Source organism: Vanellus vanellus (assembly GCF_965231255.1).
Source record: "Vanellus vanellus genome assembly, chromosome: 1".
In the NCBI taxonomy this organism is placed as follows: domain Eukaryota; kingdom Metazoa; phylum Chordata; class Aves; order Charadriiformes; family Charadriidae; genus Vanellus; species Vanellus vanellus.
In genome coordinates, this window is record NC_138905.1 from 177,351,354 (window position 1) to 177,367,004 (window position 15,651).

A 15,651-nucleotide genomic window follows, 5' to 3' on the forward strand; every position below is an offset into this window, starting at 1 on the left:
GTCTCAGAAAAACGTCAGTAACATACTGCCTTATAAATTCATATCTGTCAGTAGTGTCCATGTAAATGTCAGATCGTGAAGACAAACAAAAAAAATTGGAAATGTTGTAGATATCAAGCCAAAGTAATGTTCTGTATCAGCGTGTGCTTCTCTTACCTTCTTTTATGTCTTTCCAGGATCTTAATCTGACTTTGTGGTGTAAAATATACATTTTACAAGTTAGGAGACCCTTATTAACGGCAGTTTTTTTACTCTACTTAGCAAAAAAAGCACTATTTTGAGGATACAGATAGGTTCAAACTTTTTCTTAAAAAGATACTAACCAATGGAAGCAAGAAAATCAAACTACTAGTCTACAACAAAAACACCCCAAAGTGAAGATTTTACCCTGAAAAGGAAGAACAGACAAATGCCAAGAAAGTTTACTGTTGTTACTCATGTGGAAACTACTCAGATGCTGTAAGGAGTGGCTACATAAATTCTTGATAGTTTCCTGAATAGGCTGTTTCATGTTATTTCAATATTAATAAAACGAGGCATAATGATGAGAGAATAACAGTCACAATTCAGTGATTTCTTCCACATGCCCATTCTCCAAAGGAAAAAATAAAGAGCTTATATGATTAGATGACAAAAGCCACCTCACATGTGCAAATACAGAGTTTATTAAAAAGCCCAGAGATCCCAACCCCCAACAGCACCCCCAAATATTGTAAAAAAGCAGAGTCTTCATAACTCAAGGAGAAGGAAAAAATACTACATGATATTGAAAGGTAAAGAAGTGACCACAGGACTGAAAAGTAAAATCTTATTTTCACCGAAGTCCATGGAAAATTCTAATTGTCTTCCACACAATGCTTCAGCCTAAATTTTATTCTTTAAAAGACAGACTGTCTTAGTTTCAAATTAGAAATTACTTGCTTTGTAGATTCATTTAGGCAGCAAATCAAATAAATAGATATTTCACAGAAATTTTGGTGTGATTGAGAACAGATTATTTTTGCCGACCAGAGACAAAATTTTCAAGAGTAATTAGGCTTGAATTTAACCCAGGGTTCAGTACTTGGAACAGACTGATCTGCCACAAGCAACCACTTAATTATTAATAATTCAACACAAGGAAGAGCTTCCCCCCCAACTCATTTAAAAATTCACACTAATCACTGAACTGTGTTATGAAACCTATAATTGTCTGTCAATAAAGAGGGTTTCCTGGTATTCAAAATATACTTAAATAATAGAAGCCTAAAACCCCCATATCTTATTATAAAGGATGATTAGAATAAAGAAAAGAGAAGTGAGGGAAAAAGAAACACTGAGATAATTTTTAATATCCATATGTCTAAGTTCATGTTTATTTGATACATATTTACAAAAAATGTTTAGAAACCCATCATTAACATTTTCTATCAAAATAATTACTGCATCTTAACTGTCAGTCATAAGGAGGGAGAGTGACAGGTATTGTAACACTTTCCAAGTGCCATGAGAAACAAGACATCTTCTCAGAATGCCAGAAACACCTACGGATACAACTTGTGACAGAACTTACTTTCTGCTGTCTGCAATATTATCTCATCAAGCTCTTTTTCAAGTTTTTCGTAAGTATCTAGCCTTGCTTGAAACTCAGAATTCTGTGTTTGAAGTTCAATAATGCGTGTTTCACTAGAAGACTGAAGACTATAAAATTCCTTAGTAAGTACCTGTGAGAATGAATAATGGAAAGAGCAGGGATTCAGCATTACAGATATTTACGAAAGAGACAAAATACAATACATGTAAAATGCTTAACAGTATGATACTAAATATTTGATGTAACTTTTGCACAGGAAAAGTTAAAATACTTTGAAAAACAGTGATTTTTTCAGCTATGTTGTCTTGCACAGATTATACTCAGGCCATATCACTTATGCCTATCTCCTAAGGCCTTACTAATTCTAAGAACCTCTCTCGGAAAAAGCCACAAGAATTTTAAAGGAGAGTTAGAAAAAGCAAGGTACCAGCTAAAAAAGTTATTACACAGCAGTGAAAACAGTGTAAATGCATTTATTTTTGTTGCTTTAACTGGATTCAGATTTCAGTTATCAATTTAAAAAGAGAAGGTTCTTTTACAGAATGGTAAATGCATGAATATAAAATTTTGGGTTTTAAGATATACCAGATTCTGGTTATTTACCACTTAGTGAAAGGTAATATGCCATTAACATTAGTAAGTACAACAGTAATCGACATGCTTCACAGAAAGAAACCCCACCAAAACAGGTAAAGTAATCACCAAGTAGTACTGTAGCTAAGTTTAATACTAACTTCCCAAATAAAAATCCCAAACATTCAAGATGACAACTGACTATAGATCTTGAGATACAGAAATATATGCCTACTGTCTACAGCCATAATACCAGATTCACTGTGAAAAAAGAATTCGCAACAGTTTGAGAAACAAACCATTCAAATATAAAAAGATTCGTCTACTGTCACAGAAGAATAAATGTATAGGATAAAATCTTGCAACATATAAACTATCTGTTTCCTAGTTTTAGCATGCATAAGAAGAGAAACTACTCTATGCTGAAATCCAAATAAAAACAAGAGTTGGTTCACAAAGCAGCTGTAGCTGAGCCACAAGATACTAGTGACTTCACTATAAATTAAGATCAATATCCTATAAGAAGGGTAAGAAAAAACCCTTAGTACATTGATACTATATATAAGGAAATTAACACATTAAGAATTCAGTCAAAAGGAACAAAAGTAAAGATTTCAGACATCAAATATTTAAAATCAAGAACATTTCTTAATGAAAGAGCACTGGTTTCAAAGCGTCTCTCTAAAGAGAAAAGGAAGTGCCAAAAGCATTAGTAGAACTGAATGCAAAAAATTCAAGATGTTATTCAGATCAAATAAGTATCCACAAAAAAAAAAAAAAAAAAAAAGATAAATACAACTCAAATTTAATTATCTTCTCAAAGTTTAGACATGTCTGTGCAATTAAAAATCTGTTTAGCAACCTCAAAGTCTAGCAAAACTGGCACTCCCAGTGCTCGTGACCATAACTAACCTCAGCAGCCAGGATCTGAATGTCCCAATACAGACAAAACAAGAAATTACATTTTATCTAAAACTCTCTAATTCCACTTCCACGCCATAGTTCCTTTTCATAACCACCCTAGGCAGGGTCAGCACTAAAAATGTGAGCCCTTGAAGAACAGCATCCTTGCATCCTTCCCCGAAAAATGAAGGCTGCCATAGCTGGCACTTGGAAAAAAGGTTTTTATGGTGTCCTGTCCATTTTGTACCCTGATGGGTTATTTTTAGACATATGCTAAATTTAAATCTCACTAATTGGATTCGGTGATATGATTTTGGGACTAACTTTGCACAGGTGAAGAAATTTTGTTTTAAAGTAAGTTTGCTCCGCTGAATACCGGACACCTTCCTAGTACTAAAATAGGTGAGCATTTTTGAAAAGTGATACATTTTTGAAAGCACACATTTACTCTATGTAAATAGGTGCATGGGGTGCAGTGCCCAGGCACTGGCAGCGAGAGCTGCAGTGATAACCTCTGTGAGGAGAGGCCGGGGCTGCCCCATGCTGGACACTGCCATTCCAGCTGGCTCCAAGCCACCGCAGGGCACAGCTGAGCCCCACAGCTAAGGTGGTGGCACTTCAAGGAAAATATATTTAAGAAAGGACAAAACTGCTGCATGGAAGTGAGGAGCGAAGGGGGGAAAATTGTGAGAATCGGCCTTGGTGCAGACACCAAGGTGAGAGAATGAGTGGAGGAGATGCTCCAGGTGCCAGAGCAGATTCCCTTGTAGCCCATGGAAGCAGGTGAAGCAGGTTGTCCTCCTGAAGACCAGGAAAGACCATGCCAGAGCAGATATCCACACTGCAGCCCATAGAGAACCCCATGCTGAAGCAGACAGACATGCCCTGAAGGAACTGCAACCTATGGGGAGCCCAAGCAGGAGCATATTTTCTCCTGAAGCCCACGGAGGATCCATATGGGAGCAGGGTAAAAGTGTGAGGAGGAAGGAGCAGCAGAGATGAGCTGTTATGGACTAACCCCAAACCCCAATCCCCATCTCTCCATGCACTGCTCGGAGAGGGAGAGGTATAGGAAATGAAGGAGGGAAGTTAAACCCGGATGGGTTTAGGGATGGGGAAAGAGGTTTCAGTTTTTGTCTTTGTTTCTCACTATCCAAATCTATTTCAGTTGGTGATAAGTGAAATTAATTTTCCCCAGGTCAAGTCTGCTTTGGCCATGATGGTAATTGGCGAGTGATCTCCCTATCTTTATACCAACCCATGAGCTTCTTCAGCTTGTTTACCCCCTTGTCCTCTTGAGGAGGAGGAGTGAGTGCACAGCTGGGTGGGTGTTGGGCAGCTGGCCAAGATCAACCCATCATGACAGGATTAGCAATGTTAGGTCTTCTCAATGCTGTACACACCACGCTCTCCTTGACTTCTTCAGCCATAAAAATTTGTTCCAGAATTGTGTATCAATAAGAAGTATTTTTATGATTTAACAATGCTATTAGAAATCCTAGTTTTTAATAATGATACTGAATTCACCGTAGCTGTTCTGTCTTCTTTCCCTACAATAATCACAAAGATTGACATAAGCAGCATTGTGCTACAAGCATATATATACCTTACATGAATGAGGTACTGTCTTCAACCTTTCTGCATGAGAGATTGTTTTGCCTTCTTTCTCCCCCTAAGTCTTGTTTTCCATTGAACCAGTCACACTGAATTCTGCTTCAGCAGAATTTGGTGGAGATACTAATTCAGCCACATATGTTCTTTGCTACTTTTTCCCCAAGCTTTTGCATTTTAAATTCTAATTGAAAACAACTATGTAATGCCCCGTAAAGTGTCTCTTTATATAACGTACCTCTAGCTTTCTCTGATATTTCTCACATTCCATTTGGCACTGTGAAAGGTTCTTAGCTGTTTCTTGTTGCATGAGTTGAACACGTTCGCTTTCAAAGGACTTTAACTTACTTTGGTGAAGAAGTTCAGCTACTTTGCTTTCTGTGCCAAGCTGCATTTGTCTATACCTAAAAGAAAAAAAAAAAATAAAACAGTTTTGATGATTCAAAAATAAACAAACCTAGAATACATGCTAGTTCTGTTCATTACAGGTATAAATTTCAGAAATCAATATAGTATTTTTAAGAGCTTAAAAACTATTAGTATGATTATATATGTAACTATTGTAACCCGTATTTGAAACATCATTAGGAAACTTCAATACTATAATGAAAACAAAACACAGTATGTGGAAAACTCAGTCCACGAGTTTTCTCAGTATGCGATTAACGCACAATCAAGTGACAATGATCATATATATACACATTATTTTTTAAAAAATGATAGATCAATGTGAATCTCTTTCTCAGTACACAAATGTATGCAATGAAGCCTTTTCATGGGAGATACTAAGGAGATGTTGCCTCCCATCTTCACCACCATGTGTTATATGCAATAGGGAGAAGTGGTATTATACATCACTGGTATCAATGGTGCATCCCTTGGGATATCACTTTAGAATATCATGGATATCAGCTACACTGCTTTTTCCCCATACTCAAAGATATGAAGAATCACCAGACCACAATGGTGTATTAAGTTCCACAGTTGTTCAGAACCACAGGTCCTTCTCAAAAAGCATAAATTAAGTATATTTTTGAGAATATCAATATAAGGTAATTATAGATGACAAATAATATTCCACTTAGAAGTGGACTTCATTCATTCTACTCATTATACTTAATAGGCAATCTCAAAAAAGGGGTAAAAAAGTTTGCTGATAGAATACTAAATTACTGGACTATAGAAAATGAGGGTGATGTGAACAGCAGTGGCAAACCTTATGAATCTTAGCATTAAATAACATATGAAATTCAAAGGAGATATATGTAAAGTAAATCACGGGTTGTAAAAATTATTCTAACCATACACTTAAAATGATGAACTCCAAGCTGTTTTCTTTCATGATTGATATCTTGGGTTCATACTAGATAAATCCATGAAAACTTTGGCTTAGTTTTAAATAATGGTCAAAAGCAAAATTTTGGGGATTACTGTGAAAGCAGTAGAGAAAATACAGGAATCACCACGTCACTTTACAATTCCATGCTGTTGCCTGCATACTGAATGCTGACTAGCACACAAGGAATATCATAAAACTGGTAAAGCATCAGAGAAAGGTAATAAAGACTACCTTTGACAAGCAGCAACATCGTGCACTTACCCAGTTGCACAGTGTGGAAAGAAATTACTTAAGCAAGCTAGGACTCTACAGCTTGGAAAAGAGATGGCTGTTAGGAAAACGGAGAAATACAAGAGGCCTGTAACACCATGAGTGGCACAGAGCATGAGAACACCAATCAATCATTCACTGTATATTCCAACAGATGAATGAGAAGGCATCTAATAAAGCTAGCAGATGCAGAATGAAAACAAATAGAAGTTGTTCTTCACACATGAAAGCTGTGAAATTCCTTACCATAAGATGTTGTGGATACTAAAAATTAGCACTCAAGCGGATACTGAATAAACTCAGCAGAGAACTATTAAATGCAAGATGGTACTTCTCACACAGAAGTCACTTAACAACAAATTGTTAGAATGCCAGATAAACTTATTCTAACCCAACACGGCTGTTATGTTAGCTGTCATTTGTCAAATAGCAGTTGCAACACAATTCCACCCTATTTAGCACCTGATCTTTAGGTGAGATTGAAAGCATTTAACAAAAACAAGGGGATTACTTCAGATATTTTCCACGAGAATTTCAGATGTAGGAATGTTTCTAAGGCACAAAGAGGAAGCAATTTTCACCGGAATTAACTTGAACAGAACAAACAGGTGTCATTATGATGCCCTTCACAATCACTTTGTAGACATCAGTGTATGAGTAAACAGTCCAATGCATGAATGAGATTGTTCCCACACAGGCTGCATGAGCAGAGATTGCAAATTCTGCCTATTGAGCTCATTAAAAGGTCACTCTTAAAAACAAATTTCTTTTTCAATAGCATGACACTTGTTCTCAGAGTTACTACACTCAAACTGCTAAATGCCAATTATCTATTTGGTTATCGACTACGGCTGTCAATTTTGCTTGTGCATGCTTTTCTAAGTATTTCATCACTGCTCCCTGACTGTATGTTCCTATTCTCATTTTACCACACAAAAATAGTTTCAGCACTCTTACATTCTCCACACTTTGTATATGACTGGCTACAGACAGGACAGTAAATCTGTTCTGCTATACACATTGCTTACAATCTGGGGAAGACTGTTTTGTTCCAAAATGAGTAAATCTTCACAAAGATACATGTCATCCAGTCAACTGATGTGCAATGCAATACACAAACGAAGTCACAAGTCACATTTATTGACTTTCAACAACAAATCCTTATCCTCTGCCTTTACACAAAATAAATGGCAATGCCTTCCTGTAGACTGCTTTAGACTTTAAATTAGTTCGAGGTTCAATGATCTATTCTGTACAGAGCCTAGACAGTGGAATCGCGTATAAACACAAGCTATGCATACTTCTCTGTACTTACTTTCTATACTTTCCAGAGAAATCCGTAGTTCTGATTTTGTAAGTCTACTCAATCAGCTGGGTGCTTCCAGAGCATGCTTATCAACTAGTTATGAACAGTAATTTCAGAAAAAAATTTCGTACTTTGTATTTTGGAAATTTGCAGTAGCTTACATGTGCATGATCTGTTTTGTACTGGTCAGGTTATGAAGACTGAATTTTCGTTTGACCTTACTACACTGTTGAGCTCACTAGTAACTCCTTCGCTGTAGCAGCATTCAGAGTTTCTTTGTCATATTTGCTTTTCATTGACCAGATAGTATCTCTGGTTTCTTGGCTATTATTTCAGCACAAGTGTGCGTGCATATTCATGTAACACAATGTCAAAATATATGCCTTAATCTGCCTAGATGGTCTCTAAGGGAAAACAAAAGAAAACTAAACCACCCCATGCTTTAATACTACTATTATGGAAAAAAAAACCTGTGGAATGCAGGTGTACTGGATTTTTCTCCATCCAGAAATTTTAGCAAACTTGATAGAGTGAAAGAGTAGAGGTTTTTATCTCACTGAAGAATGACAGTTGGGAATGAAAGGGAAATTACAGATCAAGCTAATGAAAAAAATGGAAAAAAATGTGTAAGAATCATAGGATGGTTTAGGTTGGAAGGGGCCTTAAAGATCACCTAGCTCCAACCCTCTGCGATGGGCAGGGATGCCTCCCACTAGACCAGGTTGCTCAAAGCCCCATCCAACCTGGCCTTGAACACTTCCAGGGATGGGGCATCTACAACTTCCCTGGGCAACCTGTCCCAGTGTTTCACCACCCTCATCGTAAAAAATTTCTTCCTTATATCTAGTCAAAATCGACCCTCTTTTAGTTTAAAGCCATTATCCCTTGTCCTATCACAACAGGCCCTGCTAAAACGTTTCTCCTCATCTTTCCTGTAGGCCTGTTTGTATTGAAAGTATTGAAAGGCCACAAGAAGGTCTCCCCGGAGCCTTCTCTTCTCCAGGCTGAAAAACCCCAGCTCTCTCAGCCTGTCTCTCAGCCTGGAGAGGTGCTCCAGCCCTCTAATAATTTTTGTGGCCCTCCTCTGGTCCCACTCCAACAGGTCCACATGTTTCCTGTGCTGAGGGCTCCAAAGCTGGACACAGTACTCCAGGTGGGGTCTCACCAGAGCAGAGCAGAGGGGCAGAATCACCTCCCTTGACCTGCTGGCCACACTGCTTTTCAATGCAGCCCAGGGTACAGTTGGCCTACTGGGCTGCAAGCATGCATTGCCAGCTCATGTCCAGCTTTTCATCTAGCAGTACCCCCAAGTGCTTCTCAGCAGGGCTGCTCTCAATTCCTTCATCCCCCAGCCTGTATTGATACCAGGAGTTGCCCCGACCATAAGCAGGACCTTGCACTTGGTCTTGTTGAACCTCACGATGTTCACATGGGCCCACTTCTCAAGCTTGTCCAGGTCCCTCTGGATGGCATCCCATCCCTCAGGCTCAGCCTGATGTCGTCTGCAAACTTGCTGAGGCTGCACTCGATCCCACTAGGTCACTGACGAAGATACTAAACAGTACTGCTCCCAATATGGACCACTGAGGGACACGACTCGTCACCAGTCTTCATCTGGACACTGAGCCACTGACTACTACCCTCTGGATGAGAACATACAACTAATTCCTCACCCACCAAACAGTCCACCTATCAAAACCATACCTCTCCAATTAAGAGACAAGGATGTTGTGAGGGACCACATCAAAGGCCTTACAGAAGTCCAGACAGATGACATCCATAATGAAGTACATTAAAAGCCAATAAATTTGTAAAATTAAGCATTCAAGAAGTAGTACATTCTAGTATTAAGCTTGTTAATAGAAAAGAATGCCAAGCAAGTAAATACTATGAAATAATAAATCTTCCAAAGGAAGTCCTATCAAGATTATACAAAACACAACAGCAACCCTTTCTAATTTTGCAAACTTGATAATACCAACCTAAGGCTCTTCAGGATACATTTTTCACATTATTTTCAAGTTTAAAAATGGAAAAAATCTGTAAGTTGTGAAACCATCCTGACTCCACAGGCGCATCAGTTCCAGATCTAAGATCTTTAGAGTAATTACAATATATTCTCCTATCTGTACAAATGTCTGTGCTTTGGTTCAGTGCCAAACTTGCAGAGAAACTTAAATGCTACTAACATGTCCTCCCTAACCTGTCCTATTCCAAATCTCCCACGTCCAGCCCCAACATGTCCTCTAATGTTCCTGCCCCCCTTCCTCTCCGTCCCCAGATTTCTCCTGATTTCCAATTCTATTTTCCTTCTTTCTGCTTGGGGCACCTGTTTTTCTTCTCACCTGTGTTCCTAGCCTATTCATTTTCCATTCCTATCTTATACCCCTACCCTCCAACTGCTGGTTTTCTTTCTCTCTGTTCCTTTATCACCCTCACAGCTCAGCATCCTTCATCAAATCCTACCGATACTTCTTTCACCATGAGGTTCAAATCCCAGTTTAACTTCCTTACCTTTTACAGCTGAGTCTGGCTGTTAAGGCTTTCTCACTTCCAAAGAGCTCAAAGCTAAGTACAAAAGCACAGAACAGAATTTTCCTCGCTCTTCATTGTGCCACTTGGAGTAACAGAAGTCTAGATAGGCTTAAATTAAATTCAGTCATGTTACAGACTGCACATACGCTGTCCATACATGTGGCAAACTTTGAGACTCCAGTTCAAACATGGGCACTCAGAGGATCTTGTTTCCACTGGTTCTCTTTTTGATCCTTGATACTAAAAACTGGTTGGCTTGTTTCCAAGCAACCAAAACCTTCCCATGAGTTGAGTTCACACGCTACCCACTAAGTAACTGAAAATGTAGGAACTCTGATCTTTATTTTCAACTGCTTTCATTGCTCAGCTTCTGAAGCACTGAACACAAGTCTGATGCGTCATGTATCTGGCTGGTTTCATAAACTGAAAGTCTGTTTTAATATTTATTACAAAATGGGCCAGAAAACTGTTATTCTTCATTTAAATACATTTATTTTATGGATACTGTTACACTAACTTTAGAAGCATTTCCAGTCATTTGTGTTATTTATTGCTTCATTAATGTCTATCAAATATGTCAAATTATTTCTAATCTGGACTAAAATAACAATGCACTTAGTAACAACAAATTGAAATACCTCCAACAAAAGACAGAAAAAGCTCTGAGTATAACGATTAAACAGAAGATGAAGCATGCCATCTACAAATTGTTTAAACAATGAAAAATTTGTCTGCTGAAATAGATTTCACTTAAAATTTATTCTCCCCAAATCACATGCTGAATTTTTTTTCAGCACAGTATTCCTGGTTTAGATTGTTTAAAAAAAAAAAAAAAAAAAATCCAGAAACATATAGCTTGAATGCTAAAGGGTAAACATGATTTAACATGCAAGTTCTTGCCAGATGTTATATTTCCTTCGTATCAAGTAATTAAACATGCATGTGGTTTAGTAAAATCTGTTTGAGAGAGAAAGCTTAGCAGCTTTGTTTAAAGCTGCTTGCTTCAAAGGAGATTTTTGTGTTTTGCAGCATTCTAAGTATTTGTCATGTATTGGCCTCTGATCCTCATTCTGTCGAAACAACTTCCTTGTAGGCAACACTTCCACATACTCTTTTGCAGTTTGTAGGAAGTGCTAGTTCCAAACATCCAGATTCAGCAAGATAAACAGCTGTTTTACACTACCTGCAGCTTCAGGACACCTAAACCCAAAATGACCTGTGCAATAAGTGGACTTCTTCAGTATGTAGAGCCCATGTATTCTTTCTACCCTAACTAAACTAATTCCCAGTGTACAGTAGATTGGACACTTTTCCCTGCATTGTCCAACAAGAACATGCATACTTCCCATGTATTCTTGTGCCTTACTCTAGAGAAACAGGTTAGCTGCTGCACAGATCTCACTAATGTGTAACACGACTGAAAAAAAAGTAAAGTTAAAGGTGGGGTTGTAGAATTTACATATAAAAGGCACATCTTGATGAGTTACTATAAAGGTAGCTGCTTATCTTTGTGTTTACTCCACTAGGACAGCTAGAGTGACCTAATTACCATGATGAGTATTCCATCTCTTTTAAGAATTGGAAGAATGAACATTAGGAAAGATAAGTCTGCTTTTCATATATCTGCTAAATCATGCTGACTGGCAGGGACTGAAATCCATCTTTGTTTCCTTGTCTCTGGTCTATGCAATTGTGCTTCCTTTTATTTGACTCTGAGCCTGTGAAACTTAAGATTCACTCCTGCACTGGGACACAGCTTCAACAGTAATGGTAGAGACTGCTTCAGCCTAGCCTAGACTAGCCTGTGCTCAGGAGTTTTACTCCAGTCATGAAAATTTCATAATAAACCTTCACTAGGGAGTTTTCTCTCAATCTTGGAGCTCTGATGGACTTCCTGAAAATGTGCACTTACTTTTGGGCTACTGTAAAAAAGATGAGCAACTCCTGTCATGCTTTTTTAAAAAAATGAAACAGGATGTGGTTGCTACTCTGTGTTAATCCAGTGCTGCTGATGCATGCTTAGTTTGCTTAGTCACTTGCCTACATGGTTATTACTTGGTTTAAGTAATCAGCATCTTGATTGAGTTAGCTTTTTGTTATTTGATTCCATGAAATAAACAGAAAATCTATTCAAACAACCTAACTGAACTGTATCAGTATAGAGATATTAATAACAGCATCCTTAACAAACAGAAAGGATCTGAAAGAAGCAATAAGCATATAATAGGGAATGGGAAATAATTCCACTGTTCCTCCTCAAAAATTGTGTTTTAGACACATAAATAGAACAGAGTCACCTTGGTAATATTTAGGAGTCAAATAGTAGTTGCTTTTCTTTTAACCTATACACATGAGTCAAGATGTTTATCCTTGTGTTTTCATTTATGTTTCTGGGGATGATGAATTCTAAATCTATGAAAAACTGCACAAACATGAAACACAGAATTCATCAGTATACACGGTTGGTCAGAGAATACCTACCAGACCAGGTATTTCAGGAAACGCAGGCACAAAGATATCTAGTTTGTGAATCCAAAACCAGAAATTATCACCTGGCAAGATCTCTTGAGTAAACTTCAAAATAATCCCAAAGAAAAAGATTCATCTTTTTCCAACAGGAAGGCTTTTAAATGAGTTCTCTGAAGCCTAGTGAAGAGATACCAAAGCAAATAGCTTCGCAGACTTCTCCTAAGTACAGGCTGACAATGTAAAAGGGAAACACAGTCCAGCTAAAGGATGCAGACACCAGCAGCTCTACCTCAAGCCAAAAGCAGTCAGAAATAGCTGAACAGTTCTATTGTTTCTGGCACAGCATCAATACACTGTACAAAGCTATCTTGTGCATCTGTGTGCACTAGCACATAAAATGGCAAAAGTCTCCGATCTTGAAAGTATGAGAAACATGCTGAACTGAGGTGGAACGCACATCTGGACAAGCAGCAGAATAAGCATGATTAGATTTCTCATTGCCTAAACGATCTCTTTGCTCCAACAGATAAATACTTCATTTTTCTTTATTAAATCCACTTTGAAGTGACAGATTGAAAAGGATCCCTGCTCTGCAGTATGGTTTTGTCCATTGCACTTATTTTAATCCAAGGGCAAAACAACTGAAGTATGTTTATGAAACCTCATTATGTCTTTACTCACATTTTCTGTACACACTATTCCCTATTTAATTTCCCACGGCATCCCAAATCATTAACTTTATTAAACCAATAGGTTTATTCCATGGTTTACTTCAGTCCTTTAAAAGATTGCCACATTAACAAAGCTGAATTTTGTACTAAATCAACAAAAAGGCAAGGAATAGTAGAGAGACCTACCCCCCAATAATGTATATTGGTTGGTATAGAAAACAATTTAAATTGTAACTGTGAGGGGTTTTGATATGAGAAATATGTAACAGACTTGAATGAAGAAAATGACAGCAACTTCCTTGCTATAAAACATTAAAACAAGAAAAGCATCAACTTTTAATATTACTCTATACTACATCTCAAATTTGTAATTACATATAGAATTGTCTGGCTTGATAATTTTTTTTTGCTGCTCATAATTATTTTTTTACAATTTCAATGATTCAACGACTTACCTTCTTAAACCAAGTATTAGCTTTTCCAGAAATATTATTACTTCGTGAAATTCTTTAATAATAGTAGCATTTGTTTCTGGAATATAATTGAAATAAATTGCTATTGTAGCAGATGAAACATACCTTAACAGATTTGGGGGATATCAGAAGCTACAGAAATTGTTCATTATGTTTTTATTATTGCACTGCAAACATTGTTTTTCATTGCCTAAGTAAACTAAGAAATAAGAGTCAACAGTTACACAAAGAGTTTGAAACTGTTGGTTGAATTGGTTTATCCTCTTGGATAAAACATACAAAAATGTATCTTTTAAAACTCCCCAGTCTCACTAATCACAGAGGTTATTTTTCATCAAATATTCAGTTAAATCAATATAAATATTTGCAGGTCTTTCCTGTGATTCTGGATAGTGATTATTACTTTCCAGGCTAATTCAGTATTCAGGGAGTTTTCAGAGTGCCAATACGTGCATGTAGTTTTACTTTACATGTCTCAAATACATTTTGATGTAGCATTACTGACTCTCTCAGCTCACAACTAGCCCTTAGCTTATGTGCACACAGTCCCTTCATTGAATGTTCTAGAGCAGTAATTTTTCTAGACAGCAGATGAAACAAATATAAGACTAATAATTAAAGAAACTTGACATAACTATAACTAAACTAATAAATTTACGTGGCATTCTTGAGGTAAACAATCAGTCAATATTCCCAATATGCTGTAGATCCTCTCCAGGGAATAGACTTTCTTCTTTTAAGTAATCGATCCACACTAGTGCTGTGACTGTGAAAAAAGAATACTGCATCCAAATATGCACATGCATGCATAAATATACACACAAAACCCGAACTCTGACAGAAATCATAAAACCTTCCTTGCTAAAGCTAGTAGACATTTTGACTATTTTTTAAAAAAAGTATCTTCAGTCACAAACTTTAAACCTCTGCAGACACTGAAAAGAAGCTACTGAAAGCTTCTGATATACACATATCGGTCAAATCTAAACCATAAACGAACAAGGGGAAGGTGGTTCAAGGAAATAAACTCTCTGGGTGTTCATGTTGACAGTTTGTTGCCTTTTCTATTCATTTACATGATTTATATTGTTAACACATTGATCTGTAAATTGCATATAGTTGTCTTTTCTCTCCAATCCTTTCCCATTGCTACTCTTCCTACAAACTAGGTTGCATGAGCAGTTTATTAAAATTAATAAACTGCTAAAATTAATAAAACCAGAACATTAAAATTGGATTGCAAAGATATTTTGAAATATATTATGGGTCATGCAATGGGTATACAGATATGTTGTAGTCCTATACACATACTACTACTGAGCAAAAGGCAATTAACCATCTCGTACAACTTTGATAAAACTTTTGCAGTAAACTCAAGAGACTGAAAAGAGTAACAAAGACATCAGTCTTAATCATGAAGTTCAAGTCACATTTTGCACATTAGAAAGATAAAAAAATTCCACACTGTTTAAGAAGAAACTTAAATATCTAACAGCAATAGTATCCTCTATCTTCATGATAGCATTTATTGTCTGTTGTATATGCTGCTGTTCCTGATTTAATAGGAAACTCATTAAGACACTTTTAGATGTAAATATATACTTAATAAAAGGTAATTACTGTATGATTTTCAATTCCATAAATGCAAAAAGGGAAAAAGTCAATGTGAAATGATTGACAGAGCAGCAGTTATCTAAGTGACAACAGCAATACCGAAATCTCTCTCTCCTTTTAACAAATAAAATCTACAAAGCACTAAAAACACAGACAGCCAGAAACACAAGAAAAATGTTTGGAATGCCATATACCTCCTTAAAACAGTCAGAAATGAACATACAAATTTTCAAGTTCTTAATTCCACAAATGTAACTTACATGTAATTAATAATATCAAAACTAAAATTCACTACAAAACTGTACAGGGATGAA

The 15,651-nt window shown here is 36.9% G+C and overlaps 1 protein-coding gene across 1 annotated transcript in view; it reads right to left on the reverse strand.

The window, feature by feature from the left end:
- PIBF1 (progesterone immunomodulatory binding factor 1) overlaps positions 1–15,651 on the reverse strand; it is a gene marked incomplete at its 5' end in the record, with an annotated part of 123,902 nt that overhangs the window by 49,662 nt on the left and 58,589 nt on the right. The window contains 2 exons of the mRNA XM_082494717.1: positions 1,553–1,703; positions 4,899–5,064. Coding sequence (XP_082350843.1) covers positions 1,553–1,703; positions 4,899–5,064 — 317 coding nt within the window. The remainder of the gene's footprint in view (positions 1–1,552; positions 1,704–4,898; positions 5,065–15,651) is intronic.